Here is a 26,510-nt window from a genome sequence, read left to right as displayed (position 1 = left end):
AGATATATGTTGTATAGAACACAATCTGTAAAAGTGAGTATATCAATTTTAGTAACAGACCACAGACGGACCTACCGACATTCAGCATTACATCAATCACGTCGCCTCATTACATACACCCACACGTTAGGACGACCTCCTACGCTTTAGGGGTCAAGTCACTTCGCATAAGTTTGACCTTAATATTATAAACACAAATATGAGCATTTAAAACGCTTTGAAGATCCCGGTGGTCTAGCGGTTAGTGTTGGGTAAAAAAGGGAAACTAAGGACCAACCTGGTTCGTGTCGTCCCCGCGTGCAGGTCTTATTATACGCGTAGCCGTTTCACTTTAAAAACGCACAACACTACGATGAATTTCACTGGATGATGTACTAATCAGATGATTGCGCGAAGATCGCGGCTGATGGTTCCGTTAACGTTGATTCGCGGAGAATATGTTGATTTGCGTGTGCTCGACGCGACGTACAACGAACGACTCATTTTGTTGATGCTACCCCCAGATTTGGTGGATAAAAATAGGAGTAGGATTTAGGGTAGTAACATATTGCAAGTTGGCTAGAAATTAGTAGATTTATATCAACCATACCGCCCCCCAAAGAGCCTCTAAGCTCTTTAGAGAATAAAAAAAAAAGTAAGATATGAAACTGCAAAGGTTTCCAACAATGTTAACTATAAAAAAAAAAAAAAAATAATAATAATAATGAGATGTAACTAACCTAATAATACTATAAGCTAAGGTTCGATAGCATAAGAATAATGATCGGCTTTAGGCACAAGGTAATAATGGACAAATCTTGACTACTGGTCGAAGTAACATACCAGTAGAAGTTTTCAACTCTACCACCCTAACAGTACCGTCAGAACCTGGACAAATTTTAGTTACCCTAGCAATTTTCCAACGAAATGGTGGCAAACCGGGATCTTTCAGCAAAACCAAATCGCCTACTTGAACGTTAGGTAGTTTAGCAAGCCATTTGGGTCGCTGTTGTAATGTATGAAGATATTCGGATTGCCAACGCTTCCAAAAATGCTGAGTTATTTGCCGTACTAACTGCCAACGCTTGAGAAGATTTGATTCTATTATTTCTTCTTCAGGTAATGCCTGAAGAGGTTTACCGATGATAAAATGGCCAGGAGTTAAAACGTCTAGGTCATTTGGATCATTTGTCATAGGTACTAAAGGACGTGAATTTAGAGCAGCCTCTACTTTAGTGAAGATGGTAGCTAATTCTTCGTAGACCAGTGAGCGATCGCCAATTACACGAGTAATGATTAATTTGGCAGAGCGAACAGCACTCTCCCATAAACCACCCATGTGTGGACTGGCGGGAGGATTCAAATGCCAAACTATTTGTTGATGAGCTAAATATTTATGGATTTCCTCATGAGAATTTATAATATGTTGCGTAACATCTTTTAGATAATTCCGAGCACCAACAAAATTGGTACCGCAATCGCTAAATACGTCGCTAGGAAGTCCCCTACGAGAAACAAACCGATCGAAGCATGCAAGAAACGCTTCAGTAGACAACTCTGAAACAATTTCCAGATGAACACATTTGGTTGTAAAACATACAAAAATACAGAGATACGATTTTACGGACTTGGCGTTTCGGATACGAGAAGTTTTTAAGAAAAACGGGCCCGCAAAATCGATCCCAACCTTTTGAAAAGGTCGACAGGATGTTACTCGGTGGGAGGGTAGATCTCCCATAAACGGTTCAATAGATCTAGGTCGTGATCTATAACAACGTTGACAACGAAAAATTTGTTGGCGGACAATTCGACGCGCTGATAAAATCCAAAAGTATTTTTGTAATAAATTTAGAAGGGAATTTAGACTAGGATGTAAAAAGACATGATGATAATAGTCAATTATCAATCGTGTCACGTGGTGTGCCTTAGGAAGTAGCAATGGATGCCTTGTGTGGTACGGCAAATTAGAATTGATAAGCCTTCCACCTACTCTTACGAGACCGATGTTGTCGATAAATAAATTAAGTCTCATGAGACCACCTTTAATAGATTTGTTTTCCTGTAGCCTTTTAATTGTTCCAGAGAATTCCGAAGACTGAACCAATCGAATGATAGTGTGAGTGCTATCAATCAACTCGGCCACACTAATTGGTCCAGTTCTTCGTTGTGAAGGCTTGCGTAGATTGTGACAGAAACGTTTGCACCAAGCTACTATACATCGTAACTTGGTAAACGAGCTGTACTTGGTGAGAAAAGGAGGCTCCGTAATAGTATGCGTGACATAAGCTGCAGGATAGGAGGACCGTACACCAGGCAAGTCGGCTTCGCTAAGTTCTGATGATTCATTAGGCCATGTTGAATCGTCCATTTCAAGCCATGATGGACACCACCATAAGGGATGATCAACTAATTCAGTAGGAGTAAGGCCTCGACTGGCTGAATCAGCTGGATTCATCATGGACGGTACGTGTTTCCACGTGACATTGGAAAATAAATTTTGGATTTGGGATACACGGTTCCCTTCATAAGTTTGAAGTTTGTGAGGTGAAGTTTTAAGCCACGATAGGACTATGTTCGAATCACACCAAGCAATGACAGTAGTGATTGACATTTTGACATTTAAAATGTCAAACACGTGTTTGGTTAAGCGAATGAGTAAAAGTGCACCGTTTAATTCCAATTTGGGAATAGTTAGTTTTTGTTTGAGTGGTGCTACCCGTGATTTTGCAAGTAATAATTTAACATAATTACCATGAGTATTTTGAATACGCAGATAGATGCAAGCGGCATACCCGCGCTCGGACGCATCACTGAAACCGTGCAATTGACATACAAACGGTTGATCAGTGATAACGTAACGTGATATAGATACTTTATTAAGATGAGGAAAATCTGCTATTAATTCCGACCAAGATTTTTGTATAGCAGGGGGAAGTGGATCGTCCCAACTCTTTTGTGTTGACCACAGCTGTTGCATAAGGTGCTTGGCGTAAAAAGTGACAGGAGCTAAAAATCCACATGGATCGTAAAGTCTCGCGATGTTAGACAAAACGCCACGCATGGTCATGACATTACTCATGTTTGAGACATGATAGATGAAGCTATCCGTTTTTGCGTTCCATTCGATGCCCAGAATTTTGAAGATGTTGTCACCCTGCTCCTCGAAACGGTATGGTGGCTCGCAATGATCGGAGGTGAAAGATTCCAAGAACTCCTTTGAGTTGCTTGACCACTTGCGCAAATCGAAACCGCCTTGAGAGAGAATGGCAACCAGATTTTGCTGCAATTGCTGAGCAGAATCAAGACAATGAGACCCACTAACTATATCATCTACGAATGTATCTGCTAGCAACACCCTACAAGCCTCAGCATATTGGCTAGTATTTAAATGAGCTAACTCGTGAATGACGCGAATAGCTTGATAAGCAGAGCTCGTGACGCCATATGTTACGGTAGTTAACTCGTACTGCTTCAAGGGTTCAGCAGGAGAAGCGCGCCAGAAGATAGTTTGGTATCTGCAGTCGTCATCATGCATGCGCACCTGTCGATACATTTGTTTTATGTCGCATGTGAAGACAATTTTGTGGAGTCGAAATCGCAAAATAATATCTTCAATATTTTTTTGAAGTTTGGGACCGGAAATAAGTACCTGATTAAGTGAAACACCTGTAGAGCTAGAGGCTGATGCATCATATACAGCACGAAGTTTTGTGGTACTACTGTGTTCGCGTAGCACACCATGATGGGGAATATAATATCGGTCACTTGATACTGGACCTGACACTTGACGCATATGGCCAGCCTCAATGTAATCCCTCATGAAGGCAACATAAAGTTCATGTAACTTCTTATCCTTAAGCATGCGACGCTCCAAATTATGAAATCGCCTTAAGGCGTTGGTGTGTGTTTCACCCAAAGGTTTATGATCCACTTTGAAAGGTAACCGCACGATGAAACGACCAGTGCTATCCCTTGTGTGAGTGTTAGTGAAATGTTTTTCACAAATAATGTTTTCAGGATCTTGTATAGGTTGATTGGGAGGTTCCTCAGATTCCCAGAACCTTGAAAGTTTAAAATTAATATCTGTGGTACAGGCCATGGAGACCACACCACAAGTCTGCTGCGATGCTGTGGGAGCCTTGCCCATGATGATCCAACCTAAGATGGATGAATGTGCAGTGGGCATGTCTTCACCCAGGCTACGTTGTTCACCATCAATAATTTTATTAAAACAGTCAACACCTAAAAGAACATCTATTTTTCCCGGCATTGAAAAGTTGTTATCAGCCAAGACTAAGTTTTTACATTTATCTAAAATGCATTTATTTACCATAACTGATGGGAGATTACCTGTTATGCGTTTTAGGATGATACAATTAGTTGATATGGTCTTGGTAGGATCCATAAAAGATTTTATGTTGCAGTGTATCATTCCTCGACTATGCTGAGCTGATGAAGCACCTAAACCAAGAACACTGCTAGACGGTGAACGTGGCAGTCTAAGTTGTTGTGCAAGATTTTCGGTTACAATTGAAACCTGAGAACCATTGTCGATGAGAGCACGAGCTGAATGGTAATATCCATTGACATCTCGTACACTGACAATAGCAGTACCCAAAATCATAGTGGATTTACATTCGACACCATGGATAGATTGAAGTTGAGCTATGGAACCCACTGTCGACACAGCAACTTCATTATCTTTTGGGTAAGGTTTCAGTTGATCGGATGAGATGTGTAGCTTTGTATGGTGTCGGCCACGACATACTCTGCATACACTTTGTGAAATGCATTTTGAAATATGATGAGTTCTTAAACAATTAAAGCAGAGTTTATGTTGAAAAACAAAGGATTTTCTTTGTTCCGGTGTCATTGTATCAAATTTAGAACAGTAATATAAGCTATGTTTATCCTGACAGCAAGGACAAATAATTGTACTAAGTTTATTCTTATTGTTTGATTCAATGACAGTTAATGTACTACTAGTAGAAGCCCTATGTATAGAAGCACTAACATTTTCTAAAACATGTAATTGATTTTCCAAAAATTTAATTAAATTCTCAAATGTAGGTATAGTTTTAATTTCAACTTGAGATTCAAATTTGCTTCTCAAATCCAGTGACAATTTTCTAAGAATTATATGAAGTAAAAGAAAACTCCATGATTTAGTATTCATGTTTAAGGCATCAAGAGCTTGAGTGCTCTCTTTAATGGTGAATAAGAATTTTGTTAAAGTTTTTAAATTTAATTGTGTTAAATTTGGCAAATTAAGTATTGCTTCTACATGTTTATCAGCGATAACTCTCTTGTTTTCATAGCGTTCTGTTAATAAATTGTAAGCAACTTGATAGTTCTCACTAGATATTACTAAATGCTTTACCAAAGAGAGTGGTTCCTTATCCAAAACACTCAATAAATAGTGTAACTTTTGAACAGAACTTAAACTATCATTATTATGAATTAGACTGTTGAAAATTGAGATGAAGTTTGGCCACTCTACGCTCACACCTGAGTACCTATTTAGAGATATCTTGGGAAGCTGAAAGGCAGGTTCAGATTTAGATGATGAGTGTTGAAAACCACTGGCATTGTCACTCTTTGTTTGTATTGAACTATGCAAAACTTGAACAGAATAAAACATATCCATAAAAGTTGAATATCTGTTTTCCAACTCCTCACGAGATTTGTCACTTACAGACTCAGTACTAGACATAAGAATAGCAAAAGCCTCCTCGAATTGTTGCCTAAACCTTTCAATATCCTTAAATCGTACCATGAAACCAACTTGCTCTTGTGAAGTTAAGTTTGGATTTTGGCTAAGTTTACCTGCAAGTTCATACACATTTCGCATGTTTTTGTAACTCAGATCGCAGTTTGTGGCATACGCTTTAATATTTGCCATCGTATTTTGATGTTATTTAACCAAAATAATGTAATATTTTCCTAAATGATATACGAAAATTAAAATGTAAACAAAAGTTAAACTAACAATTTGATTGAATGAATTAATACTGACGGGTTATGATTGACAACTTACTGTTCTGTGTTGCCAACAATGAGTTATGATTTTTGCTTAAAGCTTTATTGACAGCCAATGAATGATACTGATTTGATGGAATGAATGACAAGGTGAAATATGAGCAAAATGGCTGATATGTACGGCGGTTGATATGACAATGAAAAATGACTTGCAATACTTGATGAAATTATGAGATGAATATGATAATCAGATGATTATGAAATATGATTTATTTATGGGTTTTGAGATGAATGATGGTGATCTGGACGAAGGACCATGAAGAATGTTGGGTAAAAAAGGGAAACTAAGGACCAACCTGGTTCGTGTCGTCCCCGCGTGCAGGTCTTAATATACGCGTAGCCGTTTCACTTTAAAAACGCACAACACTACGATGAATTTCACTGGATGATGTACTAATCAGATGATTGCGCGAAGATCGCGGCTGATGGTTCCGTTAACGTTGATTCGCGGAGAATATGTTGATTTGCGTGTGCTCGACGCGACGTACAACGAACGACTCATTTTGTTGATGCTACCCCCAGATTTGGTGGATAAAAATAGGAGTAGGATTTAGGGTAGTAACATATTGCAAGTTGGCTAGAAATTAGTAGATTTATATCAACCAGTTAGCATATCGCTTTCTGAAGGTCGCTGTTCGATTTCTCACACGGTACAGACATTTGTATTCATGTCATATTGTTTGTTATTAAGATTGCATAAAAAATATATTTCTTCAATAAGTCGTAATTGAAATATATATAACTCAAAGGTGACTGACATAGTGATCTATCAACGCACAAACCAAACCACCGGATGGATCGGACTGAAATTTGGCATGCAGGTGGATGTATGATGTAGGCATCCGCTAAGAAAGGATTTTGATAAATTCTACCCCTAAGGGGATAAAATAGGGGATGAAAGTTTGTATGAAACTTTGTCAATTTTATACCGATCGGGCTGAGACTTTGCATGCATAAATCTACTATGACGTAGGCATCCCCTAAGAAAGGGTTTTGATGAGTTTCCACCGCTAAGAGGATAAATTAACGCGAGCGAAGCTGCGGGTAAAAGCTAGTATCTCATAAAATGTGCCTTACTGCAACTTTTTTTTACAATTCCAACTAACCAAGTTCCTACGGTTTAGCCATGCCTACCGTTCAGTTGATTTATGAGCTTATAGTTGAAATAACTGAACTAGTATGAGGATCACGTAATGGAATACATGACAAATGGGCTCAGGGAGAATTTCTTGCCTCTATATATATAATAAAACCGCAACGAAGTCAATATTGTACTTTAAATAATATATAAAAATTATTTAAAGTACAATATTGACATTTAAAATATCTTTATTAATGTAGGTCCATTAGAGATACTAATGACAAGTTTAATTAATCTATGGTGTATATATATTTAACAGTGTAATAATTACACTATCACTTAATGGATACACTAACGTAATAGCTAATACATCGAGGAACAAATCTTAAGCCTAATCTTACATAACAAAGACAATAAACAAAATAAATAAACTTCTGGCAAATAATAATATTAGGTATTGCCTCTACCTCTGATTTAAACAGAAATTTATGCGTTTTGAAATTTTTCTCTCAGCCTGAAGGTTATATATATATATGATTCAAAGTTTAAAAAATGTTTAATCATTTAGCACCTTTTTGCTTCTTATACAATTCATTTTTTTATTCTAACCGTACCGCGTCTAGTTCTGCTAGCAACTTCAGTTTAGTAGAACTGGCAAGAATATCATCTGGTGCATTTTTTATGCTATCGTTACTTTTTAAACACTTTTAATATATAACAATACCATGAGTAAGGGAAACAGTATTTCAGTTTAAATAAAAAAAAAATAAGTCAGCGTAACAGCATTTAAATAGAATATATGTCAAACACATTTAAAATTAGCTGTATCCGGCAGTTGCTCGCGTGAAATTGGGTAAAAAGTATCCTATGTATTAAACTCGAATATGATTTATCTGTGTGCCAAAATACTTTCGAATTTATCCATTACTTTTTGCGAGAAAGTGTCACAAACATCCATCTATCTATTCTCGCAAACTTTCTCATTACATTAATACGATTTGATGGTAATTTCATAATATTTATACATATAAATGTTAATCCCTTTATCGCTTAGTCACGCTAGAACTTGAGAACGACTTAACGATTTTTTTATTTTATTTTTGTGTTCTAATACTTTGTAGAAGGTTCTTATGGATGGAAATATTAAGAATTACCAACTGCTTATGCTTTTATGATTTATGTATTTTTATGATTCATGTTATTATGTATTATTATTATTATTTATTTATTATTACTTGTAATTATAGTTCTGAAACAAAACAGTAAAACGTTAATCTCATTTTGCGACGTTATACTTCCTACATATATATATTCACAGTGCTATATATTCGACCAGCGGCCCTTCTCAGATTCGTACAGATGCTTTACAAATCTTTGAATTTCTAGGCTTGTTCTATGCTATAACACATTTGTATTATACATATAAACCATCCTCTTGAATCGCTCTATAATCTACACTTTAAAAGACATAAGCGAACAGAGAGCGGTGGCGACTTTGTCTTATACTATGTAAAGATTTAGAAACTACTAATGTTATTGAATGACCAGACAACGATAATACTTTGTACGGAGATATGAGACTTTTAGTCTTCAGTAATATCAACGCTAGTGGGGTACTATAGGCGTCACATTATAACGTGATCTCCGTAATGCTGTTCATGCAGTTTTATAAAAGCAATAGTTATTCTGTAGCTCTGGCTTTGTGTATGTATATTTATGTGTGTAGTATGTATTATATGTATACATGCTGCCAAATTAATTTAATCTTTGCTATTTGTCATACATGCTACTGTCAGTAATATTTGCTAAATAAATGTGTTTTATTATTCTTATTATGATCAATTTCTATTATGTGGATCGTCAAGTTGTTATTTTGTTAGAGTTATAATGGAAAGCAAGCTGACTACCTACATGATGGCAAGAGGTAACTGTCGCCTATATTATGTATATGAACAGCACTACAGACATCATGTTATCATATCACACCAGTTATATGACTCATCCGTTGCCATTCTAAAAGACGATCTTTAAAACTTTCAAAAATAAGTTATATTAATAAAATAAGGGATTCGTTTTATCAATTTAATTATAAACTCTACTAATGTAAGGCGTGGATGAAAATGTCTATGAAATGACTAAAAATGGTCACATTTACAAATAATTAAGATTGATGTGAGGGAACAATGACCGCGCTGTTTAGATACGCATTAGCGATGAATTTATTAATTTACTATACTAGGTGTTGCCCGTGACGTGGTGTGGTTCGTGAAAATGTTTAAATTCCATCTCGGCGGATGTTTATGTCATAAAAGAAAACTATTACTATACTATACATTTACATCAAAAATTTAATTATATATATGTATTTTAACATAAAGAAGAATTTATGAGTAAACGACCAATATATCCATTTTATTATACTTGTTGGCCTTAAGACTTGCTAACTACATAGAACATAAGAATTCCTTACCTTGTTTAAAATTCGATTATATATGGCTAAGTAAGTAAGTAAATATATTTATAACAACCCAGTACAATTGAAACAGCTACGTTTAGTCCTAAAATAAGGACAGCTTATTTATTATATACCTTGGGTACTAAACTAGAGAACTTGGAAAATATACAACTAGATCTTATTTAAATATATGGAAATAACTTAGACAAAGAATTGTAGTGCGACCATCAGAAGTTAGGCGGAGTGTTAAACCGTTGGACTACCGAGGCCGTCAAAATTAAGTACATACAGACATTTGAAAATATAAATTTGAGTGAACGAAATGATGATGAGACATTATAAAATATAAAACAAAATTAAATATAATAAGTAAGTAAATAGGTATCACAATAAAAAATGTGAAATTGTGGTGTATATTGACTATTATTAAAATAATTATAGTTATTTTGAATTTTTTTGTCTTACTAACTACTTACTTTCTTATTATATTTCATTTTCACAGCGACCCGATTAGCAGAATAAGTAATAAAAAAAAACTTAAAAAAAAAACAAAGAACCGACTGTTAGGCCGTACGAAGTTCGCCAGGTCAGCTAGTATAAAATAAAAAAAACACTCACCGAAAGTTGTCTTTTAACAGCTGGTGGTGTCGATGCCGGCTTGACTGGGTATCTGCTGTAGCTGCCGTTGGAGCTATTTGGCTGTGATGATGACCTCCCCATGGACCTCGGCAGGGTCTGAGACTTCATGAGCGGTCCGCCCACACCGCTGGGCACTCTCCGCCCAGCTGTGGTCAGCTTTCGACCCGCAACTGTTTAGAATATCAATAATAATACCCCTGGACAATTCACACAACATCACCTATCCCCCAGGGAAGCAAAGCTTCTGTTATGTCTACAAGACAACTGATATAAATACTCAATTAATATTTTTATTTGTAAATGCATACATAATATACATAGACAACACCCAGACCGATACAAACAATCATACTCATGAATACAAATGTTTGTACTGTCCGAAGATTCGAACCCGCGACCATCGGTGTGATATACCGCTAAACCACCGAATAATCTAAAATAAATTTAATTTTAAATTATTTTCAAGTTATATCTTTTATTCGGTATGGAGTTTCAACTAAGATTGATCAAGAACCTTGCGGCGTTTAAATGCAAATATTTCACTACTTTATGTTTTTAAATAGAAGCAATAGTAATGTACTCAACGTTTAAAAAATTATGTTGTGTCATTTTCTCTCCAATTAATAATATAGAACGAAAGAAAGCAAGAGTTGACATCTGGACCTAAGAGTAAGCTGGTGGCTTGCATATTTTAGTACCTATTGCAGTGTTTTTATCGTAAGTCTAGACATAACGATTTAGCTATCCAAGGTATCAACGGACTAAGAATAAAAATGAGTTCTACATTATTTATGTCTTTCTATTCTACAGACATGACATTTGTGTCCTCATCTTAATCTTAATAATAATATTATAAACGCAAAACTTTGTAAGTATGGATGTTTGTTACTCTTTCACGCAAAAACTATTGAACGGATTCTGATGAAACTTTACAGTAATATAGCTGATGCCTCAGAATAATATATAGGCTATATTTATGTATATTAGTTAGTACTTTATGTATTTTGCCTTTGTTAGGAAACATGCACCCATTATCTCCATTTTAAATATTATTATACACCCATATGTGCAAGTAGCTGTTACTAGCAACTTTATTTGCCTAAACTTTCATGCCCTATTTCACCCATATCTAGATTACTTTTAGATATACCTAAACGAGATCGAATATCCAATCTCATAATAAGATCATCACATCAAACCTGTTGTAATACTAGAGTTCAGAGGGAAGGGGATTGTCAGTAATGTGGACTAATAATCCTATTGCCATGTAAGGTTTTTTTTATGGATGATTATGAAATGATGCACCCGCCTGTGCTAAAGGTTTACGGCGGGGCACTAGTGGAGAATGACAAGATGAGCATGAGGTCAGGTTAGTTGTCCCACAGTGACAAGTTCATCAGGAATTTATTAAGATAGTTTCCAGTGGGAACCGCGTGGAGGTCAACCTGCCAGTAGTAGGGGGTATGGCAGGTTGACCTCCACGGGGTTCCCCCAGGAAAGCATTGTGATATCGTAATATTTTTTTGTTATTATGGGTGATTTTACTATACTGGGCAAACTGAAGTCATCCCACATAACTTGTGCCCTGCCAGCGTAAACCATTTGTACAAGCAACTGCACCATTACATTATAACCCATTAAAAAAATTGTAGAAATGAAACGTCATAATGTCACAAAATCTAAGACGTTTCCGGTGAAGGATGTCACACTTTGTCTCTCTCCCCCCCCCCCCCCCTACCTCCTCCCACAAAATGTTAAGTCTCCGTAAATTATGAATGGCCCCTTATGGTGACAACCGATGAACCATAACATTAGGGGATACGAATGAATGGGGAAAAAAGGTGAAAATGTAATATGGTAAACATTGTATATAGTGGACTCGTCCATTGGAGCATATATGGGTGTGTACACATGCCTGACTGCGTCTAAGTTCCTACCTATAATTTACTATGTAATCTTCACGCCAAGTTCATTACAGGGTAGGTAGAGTATTTAAATTATTATGACAGACCCATATTTCGAGTAATGATATGATGTTGTTGGATGAGACGATGTATATTACAGATAGACTGACAAAATGTACATAAAAATATTGATCTTATATACTAAATAAATAAGAATAAGAACATGTAAGGTGGGACATAGTTTAGACACGGCAGTGCTTAATAGACAATATTGAATTTGTCTTACTAGCTATGACTAATTACAATTATTAGATTGATGTATGGGACACATTTACCTACTACTGTGTCTCATAACCCATTCCAACTAAATACTGGGGAGAGAGGATTGTTAGTAAGTAATGTAGACTAATGATCCCATAGCTAGCTATGTACCACATCAGGTTGACCTCAACTCGGTTCCCTCTGGAAACCATCGTGATGAGTTCCTGGTAAATTTGTCATGGTGAGGTTATATTTCACTGGTGTCCCGCAAGCTTAAACCGTTAGCACCAATCAATTATATCAATTAAAAAAAAAACATGTTGATTGATATACATATTCTATACCAATATTGTACAAAACTTAAGGTATTTATAATATGGACCATTAGTAGCCTGAATTAAATAAATATATAAAATAGAAATGCAAAATTATATCTGTTTATCAGTCCGTCTGTCTGTTTATTAACTTTTTACGAGTAAACAGTATAATAATGAAATTCGGCGTGAAGATAAGTTATAATATGAGTCGAAACAGAATTATAAATTTAGTATTATAGGCAAAACATCGTGTACCATAAATACAGTAGAATTACTATTTACAGGGAACCTCTCACATTTCTCAGCAGTCGGTTGAAAATAATAAAGCGACGACACTGTGATCGCGGACCGAACAATAATCTTTTGTGATATTAAAGGAAACAAGCGATCAATGTTTCTGATTGTAGTACAGTCTATAAAGAGGCGCCATTTTGAAAAAGTTTCCATAAATAGCATTTATATTCTTAGTAGATTAATAAATTCAAATTCATTAGGTAATGAAATTCTGGGAACGAAAAACAATGAATAAAACGTCAACATGCAAGCGTGAATGTAAAGGTGGAGTTAGAACAAACGCAACAATACTCATTCTTTATTTATTGTGTTTATTATTGTTGTGTCAACTTATGACTGCATCTATTTATTAATTCCCTGATTACTTTAGTGAACAGTCAGCGGTCGATCATCAAATCGTACAAATCCATACAAAAATTGAAGGAGTTTTAAATTTTATGAACATAATGAAAATTTGTTTAGTAGTTTTTGTGATTATCGTAAACATAGAGACAGACGCGGGGGTCTTTGTAGGTATTGTTCTAAGTGTAAGCTAATAAGCTTATACTTAGAACATTATCGCAAATATTTGGCTATGGTAATCTGTTCATTATTCCTTCATATCACTAGATTTGAACTTAAAGTATATTCATCAGCTACAACACAACTACTATACATTTGTCGTTTTAGTCTAACTCCACCTTAGCAGATTGCAATCATGAGCAGGGGGTAAATAAAAATTTCTGCATGCTTACTTAGTAATAAAAATGTGTCGTGTGCAAGCTAAAATTGAGTTAGCACAGTGAACCCACAACAAACATTAATTAAAAAAAAACATAATTCCAATGACTTGTAATGTTATTGTATGTATGTGTATACTCTTATATAAATAGATCGGTTATCATATAAAAATAGGGATGTATTTTAGTCAGTTTAGTTCGTTGCAGTAGGTTACGTCAAACGAAGCTAAAGCAAGATTCGTAGTCTCTACCTTCGGTCGATGGCTTCGTTTGACCACTGTTACTTTCTGTGTGAGCGAGCAACGTCGTCTTCGACTTCTCTAAGGGCCTGCGCACCTTTAGAGACTCCGGTTTTTTTTCGCTTCGCTCTGGTTCACTCTCTACGCCCAACTTACTGAGGGCGACTAGGTTCGCTACATTGAGGATAATATCGTGTTAGGCACATTGTAATAGTATATCGATATGTATAAAATAAAAAAAATAAGCTTAGCATGCGACATACAGCCACCTTTCAGTATTTACTTTAACTATATAGCAGTGGCGTTTAGATACAGTGGGGAATCGATTATTCGGACTTTAGGTATACGGATTGGCTATCTAGATTGTCAATCGCAAACGAATGTTACATGTCTTTGATTGTATCTTTGGATACGATTATCTACTACATCTACAGTAATGAAATAAATAATAAATATTGCTTATACTTTTTTTATTAAAGGCTATTACTCGTTGCTAAAGAGACCTGTAGTACTGTATCTGCACAGATATATTGTGCTCGTCCTTTTTTTAGAGTTTACTGCCTAGTCCCGTCAGGAACAAGAATTGAATAGGTATAATTATATATTTATTATAATTATTAATATATTCTAAGGAATGATGACTTATTCCTCAGGATAGTGTGTGTACTTTCCAAAGGAGATTTAGAGAGTATTTAATTCACCAGGGCTTTCCAACCAGGGAAGCGTGTGGGGTACATGGAGTGAGTTAATGGCTCTTGTTTCCAATAACAAATTTCCAAGAAGCATAGAATATTAGCTATGAGCCGGGAAGGCTTAATAAAAGGTGTATGTAAATAATTTACGTTTATAGTCTAGTAATTTATATAGAAAAAATGTCACTCTTATTTTATCTGTTTTTCTTCTATACTACCTTTTTCTCTATCCTTTTTATCTATACGTACCTTTAGAGACTATTTCTTTCTAAAAACCGTCGTTCTAAAATTATATTTACTAGCATATAAATAATACAATCCCTTAGATCACAACACGCATGACAAATTATATTTCTAGACTTAATAACATAATATATTTATTCATCAGGATCTATAATACAAATATACAAACAATAAGTCCGATTAATCGAATCTCCACTATCTCTTATCAATCTTAAAGGCGTTATCATACCAAGGAAGTGGAGTCTGTCTTTCGCCATCCCGAGGTTCGTCTTCATCTTGTCATGGAGTCTCTGTGCCCGCTGCCAGGCGTCTCCACGGCCTCCCCAGCAGTCTACGGCGATGCCTCGTTCTAACTCGTATATACCTTTTTTGTACAACTCTATTGCTAACTCTTTCTGACCTGTTTGAAAGGAGTTAAAGCATTATCGTCTTTATAATTATTATTACATATACTAAAGTCCAAGGCGAAAACTGTTTGTATATTTGTTATACTTTCACGTAAAAACGGCGATAATTACGACGTCATTTTCACAAGGATTGCTGCTAATGTGAGTCAATATATAGGCTAATGAAATCTTTAGAAAGATACCGCAAAATAAAGAAATTACGAATTTTGTTTTTTAATTTTAACAAAATTCGTAATTTCTTTTTCATTTATTATATTATTAAAGTACCAATAGTAGATGGAATCTACTATTGGCACTTTAATAATATAATAAACTGGAGCGTGGAAAAAATATAATAATAATAAAAAGCCTGGACAATTCACACAGCGCCATGTAGTCCCAAGCTAAGCAGACCTTGTACCGTTGGTACTAGACCACTGATATAAACATATATAATATATACAGAAAACATCCAGCCCAATACAATTATTCTCATGAATACAATGAATATAATATTTGTACTGTGCGAGGAATCGAACCCGCGACCATATATATATCACTACGCCTTACTTCATATCGGATATATTCTTATCGGTCGCAGGTTCCAATCATCTTACAGTTTGTATTCATTTGTATTCTGAGAATGATTGATATATAAGTATTAGATTTTGAAATGTGACGTCACCAAATTTGAACGCCTCCTACCCCTTGTCAAACTTCGCGACCCCTTTGCTTCCCTTAAACGTGTGACGTAATCAATGTATTGCCTCTTATATATTAATCAACTGTCTATTTAGACATTAGCGATCTCAGTCTGAGATTTTGAACACGTCATTGGGGCGTTGACTTGGACTGGTTTGATGACGCGACTTACTAATTCAGGACTTACGAACGTCCAGAATTAGTGGGCCGCGTCAATCTTATATCTATCTAGATTTCTAGATCATGAGCCTAGATCTACAAGTAATATATAAATATGCGAGACTAACTGTTACCCGCAAGTTTATTTGCTGTTTTTGAATATTTAGAAAGATAGTCTATCTTAGTAGATGGTCATGCCACATTTAATTAAGTTCATTCCAACCATTTAGTCGTGAAAAGACAAATACATATATATTCTTTTGAATTTATAATACCGGGATTTCACGCGACTTCGTCCGTTACTTAGATAAAATATAACGTATTTTTAAACACGTGTTATAATTATCGCCACACAATTTGCAATTATGATCTATTTAATTGTTTTCCTAAAAAGGTATAAACAGACAGATAGTTGGACACATTTGAATCCTTATTAATATTATACATGGGAATGTAACTCTGTCGGTCTGTCGCGCTTTCACGCCAAATTTGCTGAATCGATTTATATTAAATTTGGCACACAGATAGCCTAAACACTGAGAAAAGACATAGGCTACTTTTTATTGCAAAAATAGGGTTGTAAGGCTTGAAAGGAGGGATGAAAACTTGTATGGAAATATTGTCATTTTTAGGTTGTTGATTAAATATAAATAAATATGATATTCAAAGTTTCTAAAAGTTGTATCCTTTATGGGGTAAAATAAATTGCTATTCATAGTCACTATTCCATGCAGACAAAGTCGCGGACACAGCTATTTTATAATATTAGTATTGTTACACATTAATTACTGTACAGTCTAGAACATTTAAAACATTTTCTTTCAATACTAACTACACGGAATAATAAGTTAAAACTCCTTTTCGATTCAAATCAAGATAAACTAAAAAGTACACATTGTATTTTAGTGACATTACTCATTCAAGTTTTCAACTATACATATATAAAATGGAGGGTGAGGGACTATGAGTCACCTTCATTCTCACTGTGTTGTTAACCCCAGTTTCAAATACATGTTTTTTTAAAGTAATAAACATGCAATCAACCTTATCTTCTACTTTGATATATTTACATGTATATACTGCAATCATCGCCTGTTCAATCGTCATGTTTCAAATAATATAATTTAGTACATTATCATGACTTGGGTTAGATTTATGAATCTCATCTGATTGAGTGCTAATATAGACCAGCTTAGCACAACTGGTTTTCCTCGATGACGGCTGACACCAAATAACAAACTAGGTTTTCAGGTATCCATGTGATAGTTAATATAGTAATTTAAATTACTTTTTTCAGTAGAGGTGTGCAAAGACTACAAATGACTGTTACCATAACAAAAAAATCTGTAAAGTGTATAGTACACTTATTAAGTATTTAAATTATAATAGTATTAAGTATCTAAATTATATTACTAAAATATTACTGTACACTAACATAAAACACAAAATATATATTCATAAAAAACTAAGTATTAATAAATATATCTGAATTTGAAATTGTGGTTACAATATTTTCATGTTTTTATCATGTGTTTGTATTAATAAATGTTTACAATATTTCCATTATTGTATGAGATACCATAATAATATGTACTTTGTAATTCTAGATTCAATATAATGATTAAAAAATACAAATTGTTCACACTCACACTTTCATATTTTGAATTATTTCATGAGTACTATTTATTTTAATACAATATTTAAATTTAATTTCCATTTTTATATTATTACCATTATACCATGGAATTTGAAGTACATAGATTATAATATGATATATTATTTATCTTTTTATTAATTAAATTTATTTATAATATAGATGAAGTCATTATAAAATTAAAAGGAGAGAAATAAATTATAACTAAACAATAAAACAGACTATTATAATATATTAAGTCATGAAACTTTCATTATCATAAATACAAACTGTTACAAGAAATATAAAATCTTGTCTACACAATGATCAGTAACAAAAAAACAAGTTTTGTAGTAAGATAGTGAAAGTGTGGGTGCTGCTTCATTAAAAAAACGTACAAGTAACAACTATGATACTTACATATACATAGAAGATGAATAAAACATTATAACTTAAACATTTTATACACATTTAAATAATATATTTATTAACTATTTTTTTATCAACAGGTGAAATGCTGATTGGAAATATATATATAGATAGTAAAATTATAAAAAATATATGTCCACTTTCCTTAAACTGAATTATTATTTAATTTTATTAGATTTGTTCTATTTTATGCAAAATAGTATCATCAATAATAATCATACCTTCATTTTCTTCATCAATCTTGAGAGCTTTTGAAATGTACTCAAAAGCTTTCCGATGGTGATGCTTCTGTTTTGCCAGGAGAGGGTCACCTGGCCCTACATTGTGTATGTGAGACATCTCTTCACTGTGGAGCACCTCAGTGGACACCACTCCGTCCTTCACCACAACTTCTAAGTTACACTCGCCGTTTTTACGAGGCTTGTGCATTAAACGGTGCGACGCCGAATATAAATATTTAAAAATTATGAATAACTGATACAAAATAGATCTGAGTACATTGAACAAAATTATTATTGGGAAAGAAACAACGTAAAGATTCCTTTTATGAAATGAAGGTTGCGTATCATTTCGCAACGCTGCCTCTTTCGCTAGGTCTGCATCTGTTTTCTTGCATTTGCGATTTGGAGATCTTGCAGTTTTACGTGATAATCGACCACCATTGGAATCATCACCCGAAACCATCAAGAACACTGACACCAAATATCTCAATACAAAAATCCCATACGCTTTTAAGTAAACAAAGAAACGTACGATTAATCTATCCACTATTGTAACAATAACAGAAATACAGATAGCTGATAGCAATCAAAGCAAAAAAATAATAATGTTCACTCGTTGCTTGTGTTTGTGTCAAATTGACAGTCTGAATGACATTTATTTAATCTCGATCACAGAGTACTTTGTATGTCAATTATTGACGTTGCATCGATTTTATAGCAATTGACTTTGAGATATAGGCCTAAATTATAAATTTAAATTAGACTACTTACTTATTTAAAAACATCGAAACCTGTTGATAAGACATACTGTCTCTTTCGCATAGTTTACCAGTATGTCAATTTAATTTACATGAATATAAATGGGGTAAAGACTATGGGGAAAGAATGATATGTACTCTTAAAATAAGAGTACATATCATTCTTATTTTTATTCTTATAAGTAGATTTTTTTTACATTTTGCAATCATATAGATATAATTTTATACTATTTTTAATTTATTTGCCTAATTTTATGTACGTTACTAACATGCAGTTATTTATTATTATTCGAAAATCAAAGAACACTTGAAAAAAATTGCTCTGTGTTTGTATCGAAATATTCCATGTTCTAAAATGACATTACCTATAAAACGCTTTTGACATCTTAATTGACAGATATTCTATACTAATGTCATTTTTCTATCTATACCTATTTCTTTCTTTTATATCAAGAATAAAAGAGCCACAAATAATACACGGTTTTTTTATATCAATTAGTTTTGTTTCTGAGTATTCTGATTCATTTCTAAAATGTGTTGTCGTGTTGATGCGGCTGACAGAACAAAAATGTGTATTGAATTTTATTGAAACCGATGGTGACATATTTGTAAAAGAATTGCATCATTCTTCGTTATAATAAAATCGTTAGCAACTTACGGTTTGTTATCCATATTTAACAGAGAATAATATCACGTACCCAGTTAGTATAGTGAAAATATTACATATACTAAAATCTAACCTCTAAGAATAAAATAATTAAAAATTACTGGGATTGTATATGGCGAATTGAATATTTAACATGTTTTTAGACATTTGCTAATTTTAAACTTGGTTTTGGCCTTTGTATAAATTCTTTTATTGAATTTACAATGCATTTTTTACTGAACATATGTTAAAAAAATAGCAGAATATTATGTTTTTTTTTTAGAAAATGACGGAACCACAGATAGAAGCATTGACTATAAACGATGAAGAGGATGTTGTTGATCCATGGAATGTAACAGGAAAATCTGAAACTGGAATAGATTATGACAAGCTGATTAGTAAGTGTGACCAATTTAAATTATATGCTGATGGTGTCTAAAAACTTGTGTAAAAATATTTTAAATTGTGAATAATCATCTGATATATAATTGTTAAAATATAGTATTTATTTTTCTTATAATTAAGTTAGTATAATATTTTTATATTGTAACCCATATGGTTACATAGATTTAAATAAACATTTTTTTTTAATTTGTGTCAGTATTCCTTTTTCAAAATTATTGTAAACTTTACACATCCCTCTGTTGTAGAATTATGGAATTATATTATAATTATTAAATCATTGTTTTAAAATTGGATCAGTAATAGACTTACCTATTGGACCTAAAAATACTTAATATTGTAGAATTGTCTTCTATGCAAGTTTTAAACAATATTTTTCTGTATTTTAGAAAGATTTGGAAGCCAGAAAATAGATGAAAGTCTTATACAAAGGTTTGAGACTGTCACTGGAAAGAGAGGTATTATTTTACTTTCTACTACAATTAATATTCTTAACAATAAAAATAAAAATTCCATTTTAATATATTAATATTATAGGACCATTGCAAATCTAATTGTAAAAAAAGGTGCTTTTAATGAAAAATTAAATCACATGTAGGAAATTCTATTTATTTGTTACTTATTACTTACCAATTTTGTTATGTTTGAAATAAGTTGAAATATCCCACATAAGTTTATTGTGTAATATTTTAAATTATAAATAAATTTCAAATGGAAATTAAATTATAAATTTTTCTATTTTATGTTTAACTGCACCCGCAACTTTGTCCGTGTGTAATATAACTTTATTTTTCTAAAATAAAAGTATCCTAAGTTACTACTTATCACATCAGTTATCTGTTAAAAAAAAGTCCCATCAGAACCAGCCCAGCCATTTCAGAGATTATCCGGAACAAATAGTCAGACAGACAAAAATTAAAAAAAATGTTATTTTGGTGTATGTACCATATTTATATTCATATGCATATAGTTAAAAATTTCAATATTACAAATATACACTCCAATTTTATATAGATTCATGAACACCATGGTGTCTTGATACCATGTCTTTACCAGCTTGACTATATTTTCTATAATTTGGGTTTCAGTGGATATTAAAATGAAAATTTTAATCAAATTTTCAAAGTTTCTTCTGTATAGAATAAAATTTAAATTACTTTTAAACTACTTGTAAGTTATTGTTTACTAAATTGAACATTTCTTTTAGCACATCATTTCTTACGGCGCGGCATATTCTTCTCTCACCGTGATTTCCATAATATCCTCTCTCTCTATGAGAAAGGTGAAAAGTTTTACCTTTACACTGGCAGGGGGCCATCTTCTGAAAGTATGCATATAGGACATATGATACCTTTTATGTTCACCAAGTAAGTATACACCTGCCAATTTCATTTGATGTAATAATAATACTATCTGGTGCTAATCTAAGCAAAGCTTGTCTTACTACATAAGTGATATAAATACATTGATATGCTATTTTTTGTAAACACATATATAATATACATGAAAACACCCAGACTGATATAAATCATACTCATATATACAAACACTTGTATACATGAGTATTTATGTTTACTATACATGAGTATGAGTTGTACCAGATAAATCATACTCATGTATACAAATGTTTGTACCTAGCAAGGATTTGAACCCGCAACTGTAGTAAGTAATGTGGTGTGGTAATTTGCTTTTTATTAATATAATTATTATTAAAATAATTTCAATAATCTATATCACTTTGGAATATTATAGTGCAGTAGTTATTTTCCTCAAAATAAAATACACTCTGCCTGTTTCTTTATAATATTGATGTATATATATAATATAAAAGTTTTAAATTAATAATCTAAAAATATATAAAGTTAGCTTTCTTTTTCTTATATAAATAATCTAGATGTGTATATCATATCTAAAGGGAAAATAATGACTTATTTACTTGTTTAAGTATATCTAAATGTATATTTTAATATATACTTAAGTGTTAATCTTGATTATCTATCTATCTATCTATTATAGAATGTTTATTAATTTGATTACTTCTTGAGAAATATCTCTTATCTCTATTAGATAAATGTCCTCATAATAATATTTACAAATCAACATTAAAGATATATTAATAATCTCAGATCAAATCACACAGCGCCATCTAGACTCAACTTTAGCTAGATAAAGCTTGTGTTATTGTTACTAGATAACTGATACAATTACATAGATATATGTTTTTCGTTCATACATACATATTACACATAGAAAACACCCAGACTGACACAACCATACTCATGAATACAAATGTTTGTGTTGTGCGAGGAATCAAACCAGCGACAATCCGAAGTAACTGTGTGTAACTAAACCGCAAGACTACTGAGGCTGTTATTATAGGATTTAAAATTCTATTTGTAGTATCTTCTATCTATAGTAACTAAATTTCATCATTCACTCTATTTACAGGTGGCTGCAAGACGTTTTTAATGTACCTCTGATCATTCAACTGACAGATGACGAGAAAGTATTGTGGAGGGATATTAAAGTTGAAGATGCTCGCCAGATGGCGTTCAACAATGCTAAAGATATTATAGCTGTTGGTTTTGACCCAAAGAACACATTTATATTCAATGATCTGGATTTTATTGGGTATGTAATGAAGTAATTGGAACCCTAATCTACTGTTAATACAAATCAAATTCCTATTTAGTAAATGTTCGTATTTTGTTTGGCAAATGGCAATTTACCGCGATGGATTCCAGGGGCAACCGCATGGAGATCAACCTAACATAATGGGGAACGATAACCCCATCACTAACATGGGAAAGGGGATTGTTAGTAATCCCCTTTCATGGGAAAGTGGATTGATGATCTTATTGCTAGCAATGTACCATGTTAACTCTACGCGGTTCCTTCTGGAAACTATCTGGTGATATCTTGGTGAATTTGTCACAATAGGATAACTGACCTGACCTCATGCTCATCTTATCATTCTCCACTGGTGCCCCGCCACGTTACCGTTAGCGCAGGCGAGGTCATTATTTCATTATCATCCATTAAAAAAAATCCCTTCCCCTCTTTTGGATAAAGTAAATGTTTTTTTTTTAGGCAATGCCCGGCGTTTTACCAGAACATGGTAAGGATACAGAAGAGCGTCACATTTAATCAGGCCAAGGGTATCTTCGGCTTCGGCGACTCTGACGTCATTGGCAAGGTGTCTTTCCCGGCGATAGAAGCTGCGCCAGCGTTCTCTACATCTTTCCCTTTCATATTTGGAAACAAAGTTGTAAGTTGTTGTAAACTTTTAAATATTCTTAATGAGGTTGTACAGAAGGCGCGCATTACAGCCACTATAGCAGTATATTACGACCCCGGTAATCTGGCGGTTTTTACCTCCCATTGACTCGGGTTCAATTCCTTCTACAATGCTATTTGTGTAACATTTGTATTCATTAGTATGATTGTTTATTTTAGTATGGGTGTTTCAATTCAATTGCATTTAATTTATATACTGTAAATATAGTATGTATTATTATTATATATTTACAAAAAAATCCTGTTAGTTCCTTAGTATCCATAACTAGATGGCACTGTGTGACTGTCAAGGACTTTTATTGTTGTCTTCCCTCTCAACTAATATACTATTGCAGTTGCATATATAAATATATATGTATTATATATACATATAAATATATGCTATGCTATATATATTGGTATACTACACTTATTAATTTGCCTATTACAGCTACCAAGCCTGGTGCCGTGTGCGATCGACCAAGATCCCTACTTCCGTATGTCACGTGACGTGGCAGCCCGCCTCAAGATGCCGAAGCCCTCTCTTTTACATTCCACGTTTCTGCCGGCACTCCAGGGCGCCCAGCAAAAGATGTCGGCGAGTGACCCCAACGCGTCGATATTTTTAAATGATACCCCCAAGCAGATTAAGAATAAGGTACGATATATTCATCTAAACGTGATCTTCTAATCTGTAGTATTACATGTACAGACTTATTTGAAAAGAACAAGTGCTGTTCTGACTCGAAAGTTAATTCCGAACTGACGATATATTCGACTTATAAGTCTGTAATAGACTACACATTTTTAAAGGTATTTTGTTAGATTAGATTCACGGTAATTTGATTGAATGAAAATTGTTTTGTTCCAGATTAATAAATACGCGTTCTCTGGCGGCCAGGCAACTGTCGAGGAACACAGAGAAAAGGGAGGCAACACGAGTGTAGACATATCGTATAAATATCTGACGTTCTTCCTAGAAGATGAAGAGAGGCTAAATGAGGTATACTCAATCTGAATGTCAATTTATGAGGAACATTGTATTGAATTAGTTTTTTACTGTGTTTTCGTCCGCGTGGTTTATTCACAGACGTTTTGAGCATATAAAGGTTACTATTTATGACGGACTCAGTGGCCTAATAACAAACAATCAGACTGCTCATCTGTTGCAAAGTATATTATTCAAATTTTATCCCATTTTCTTCATCCCTAGTTTGCTGCCGGGCCTAAGCAAAAAGAAAACGGGCGATCACAATAGATCTATGCAGGTTGCAGTGCTACAGGTCTCTTTAGCACCGAGTATTACTCAATGCTAGAGACTTGCCCAAGCCCCTTAATAAAAAAATGGTCAATTATGGGACTCGCAAACCTAGTGAGGAGGAATACTATTATAATTAAAAATTATTGTCTTTCAGATTAAGAAGCAATATGAATCTGGGGAAATGCTAACCGGAGAGTTGAAGAAGGTGGCCATAGAAGCCATTACGCCGTTCGTGCAAGCCTACCAAGCGCGTCGGGCCGCAGTCACTGACGATGTGCTTAAGAAATTCTTCGAGATCAGGCCACTAGAGTTTTAATACCATAGACTATTTTTTATTTTAAAATGCAGTGTATGTTTGGAACGTGAGTGATGTAATTTATAGTTTGTTTTGTATTTATATTTTTAATTTATTATATGAATGATATTTAATTTTATTCATAAAAATCTGAAATATCTGATAGAACTGTCCCAACTAGTGAAGTTAACATCTCTTTCTTTAGAGTTAATAACTTCTTTTGAAGGAAAGTGACAAAATTATTGGATAATTGTTTTTTTTATGGATAGAATTGGATACTGTGTTCTCTAAAATCTAAACTAGCAATTTTGTTTTCAATAATAATTTTAAAATAAGTACTCCGTATATTTATTTGTGTGAAAGTATTGCATAAAAACACATTAAAAAAGGCAAATGTTAAGTGTTTTTTTTGCAAGATTTTTATAGCAGTCAATAATCGGATTTCCTCAAGAAGCCTAAAATTTCTTTAATTCATGTTTCTATATTAAAAACTTACTTAAATATGAAAGAAAAATGTTCAGTAATAATTCACACAGTGTTAAGTCCCAAACTAAGCAGAGCTATGGATAGCAAATAAGTGATAATTAAATATAATTTTTGTAAATGTATATACACATAGAAAACGCTCAGACTAAAAAATTCCAAATCAAATCAGAATATCTTTATTCGTGATATACCTATTACAGATATATCTAATGATGTGACAAACATATACATATTTATGATTACAAATGTTTGTATCATACAAGAATCCAACCGGCCACTATTTTATAGTCGCGGATTCGATTCTCGATAGAATATTAAACATGTGTACATTATAATAATAATGTATACGAACATATAGAGTGATGATGACGCCATCAAGAGGTTTCGAGGTTTGCTTCGTTACATATTATTTCTTATAACATATTTTTTTGTTTCTTATCCCTTTTACCTTCAATGTAAGTAAATCCAAAATGGATTGTACTCTTATTCGAATTCCTTTCACATCGCTAATTTAATAGTAATCCTTACATTAGAAAATCTAAGTTTTAGATTAGTAAAATCGGCTATTATAAAGGTTTTAATATTTTATTCCTCCACCAATTCAAATAACTCCAGTGTTGAATGCTATATAGTTTAGCTAGATAATTTAAAGACTCTTGTTATTTATTTGTGAATGTTTGATAGCCAGATAAGAAAAATGAATTGTTATGCACAAACGAAGTTGAAGTAGAGTGCAGCAAAAAACAGGACAAGAGTCAATGTACCACTGCTGGTCACAGTTCTTCATGTATCTTACACTACCACCCAATTAAATACTACTAAATCTATTTGAGTTGTATTATTAAGGATTATGGTGTTAATTTAAATGAAATATTTTTGTAAGACTAATATATACTTGGTGTCATAAATTCATGCCACACAAAATACAAGCTTAATGTAATACACATCTTACTCGCTTATTAAGCAAGACTTTTGTACAAGTTACATTAATAAA

At 33.4% G+C, this 26,510-nt stretch overlaps 2 protein-coding genes across 6 annotated transcripts in view; one reads left to right on the top strand and one right to left on the bottom strand.

Annotated features, from left to right (window-relative positions):
* Positions 1–18,923, bottom strand: part of LOC131851788 (spastin) — a 40,515-nt gene extending 21,592 nt beyond the window's left edge. For 2 of the 3 annotated variants that reach the window (XM_059202338.1, XM_059202340.1), the window contains exons 1-4: positions 18,393–18,923; positions 15,092–15,262; positions 13,940–14,101; positions 10,173–10,363 (exon numbers count right to left, since the gene is read on the bottom strand). In XM_059202338.1, the coding sequence (XP_059058321.1) occupies positions 10,173–10,363; positions 13,940–14,101; positions 15,092–15,262; positions 18,393–18,855 (987 nt within the window). In that variant the 5' untranslated portion in view covers positions 18,856–18,923. The remainder of the gene's footprint in view (positions 1–10,172; positions 10,364–13,939; positions 14,102–15,091; positions 15,263–18,392) is intronic. The other variant, XM_059202341.1, reaches the window with a different exon arrangement.
* A 689-nt stretch (positions 18,924–19,612) lies between these two features.
* On the top strand, positions 19,613–25,719 carry LOC131851720 (tryptophan--tRNA ligase, cytoplasmic). 3 transcript variants are annotated; one of them, XM_059202258.1, is made up of 9 exons: positions 19,613–19,809; positions 20,059–20,194; positions 20,588–20,656; positions 21,406–21,565; positions 22,647–22,829; positions 23,289–23,466; positions 23,926–24,132; positions 24,346–24,477; positions 24,890–25,719. In XM_059202258.1, the coding sequence occupies exons 2-9, from the start codon at positions 20,083–20,085 to the stop codon at positions 25,049–25,051; spliced, it is 1,203 nt and encodes a 400-aa protein (XP_059058241.1). In that variant the 5' UTR covers positions 19,613–19,809; positions 20,059–20,082; the 3' UTR covers positions 25,052–25,719. The 3 variants fall into 3 exon arrangements, with proteins under 3 accessions (XP_059058241.1, XP_059058240.1, XP_059058239.1); XM_059202257.1 differs by having other exon boundaries at positions 19,613–19,851; positions 20,080–20,194; XM_059202256.1 differs by having other exon boundaries at positions 19,614–19,809; positions 20,080–20,194.
* Positions 25,720–26,510: the final 791 nt, after the last annotated feature.

Source organism: Achroia grisella, unplaced genomic scaffold, assembly GCF_030625045.1.
Source record: "Achroia grisella isolate CSIRO2021 unplaced genomic scaffold, CSIRO_AGI_Agris_v1 utg807, whole genome shotgun sequence".
NCBI classification, from domain to species: domain Eukaryota; kingdom Metazoa; phylum Arthropoda; class Insecta; order Lepidoptera; family Pyralidae; genus Achroia; species Achroia grisella.
This window is presented reverse-complemented; position numbering and strand designations above follow the sequence as displayed.

Coding starts and splice junctions, on each gene's coding strand:
- LOC131851720 (XM_059202258.1), top strand. CDS start 20,083: ATGACGGAACCACAGATAGAAGCATTGACTATAAACGATGAAGAGGAT. Junction 23,467..23,925: donor TCATATTTGGAAACAAAGTT/GTAAGTTGTTGT, acceptor TGCCTATTACAG/CTACCAAGCCTGGTGCCGTG. Junction 24,133..24,345: donor CCAAGCAGATTAAGAATAAG/GTACGATATATT, acceptor GTTTTGTTCCAG/ATTAATAAATACGCGTTCTC.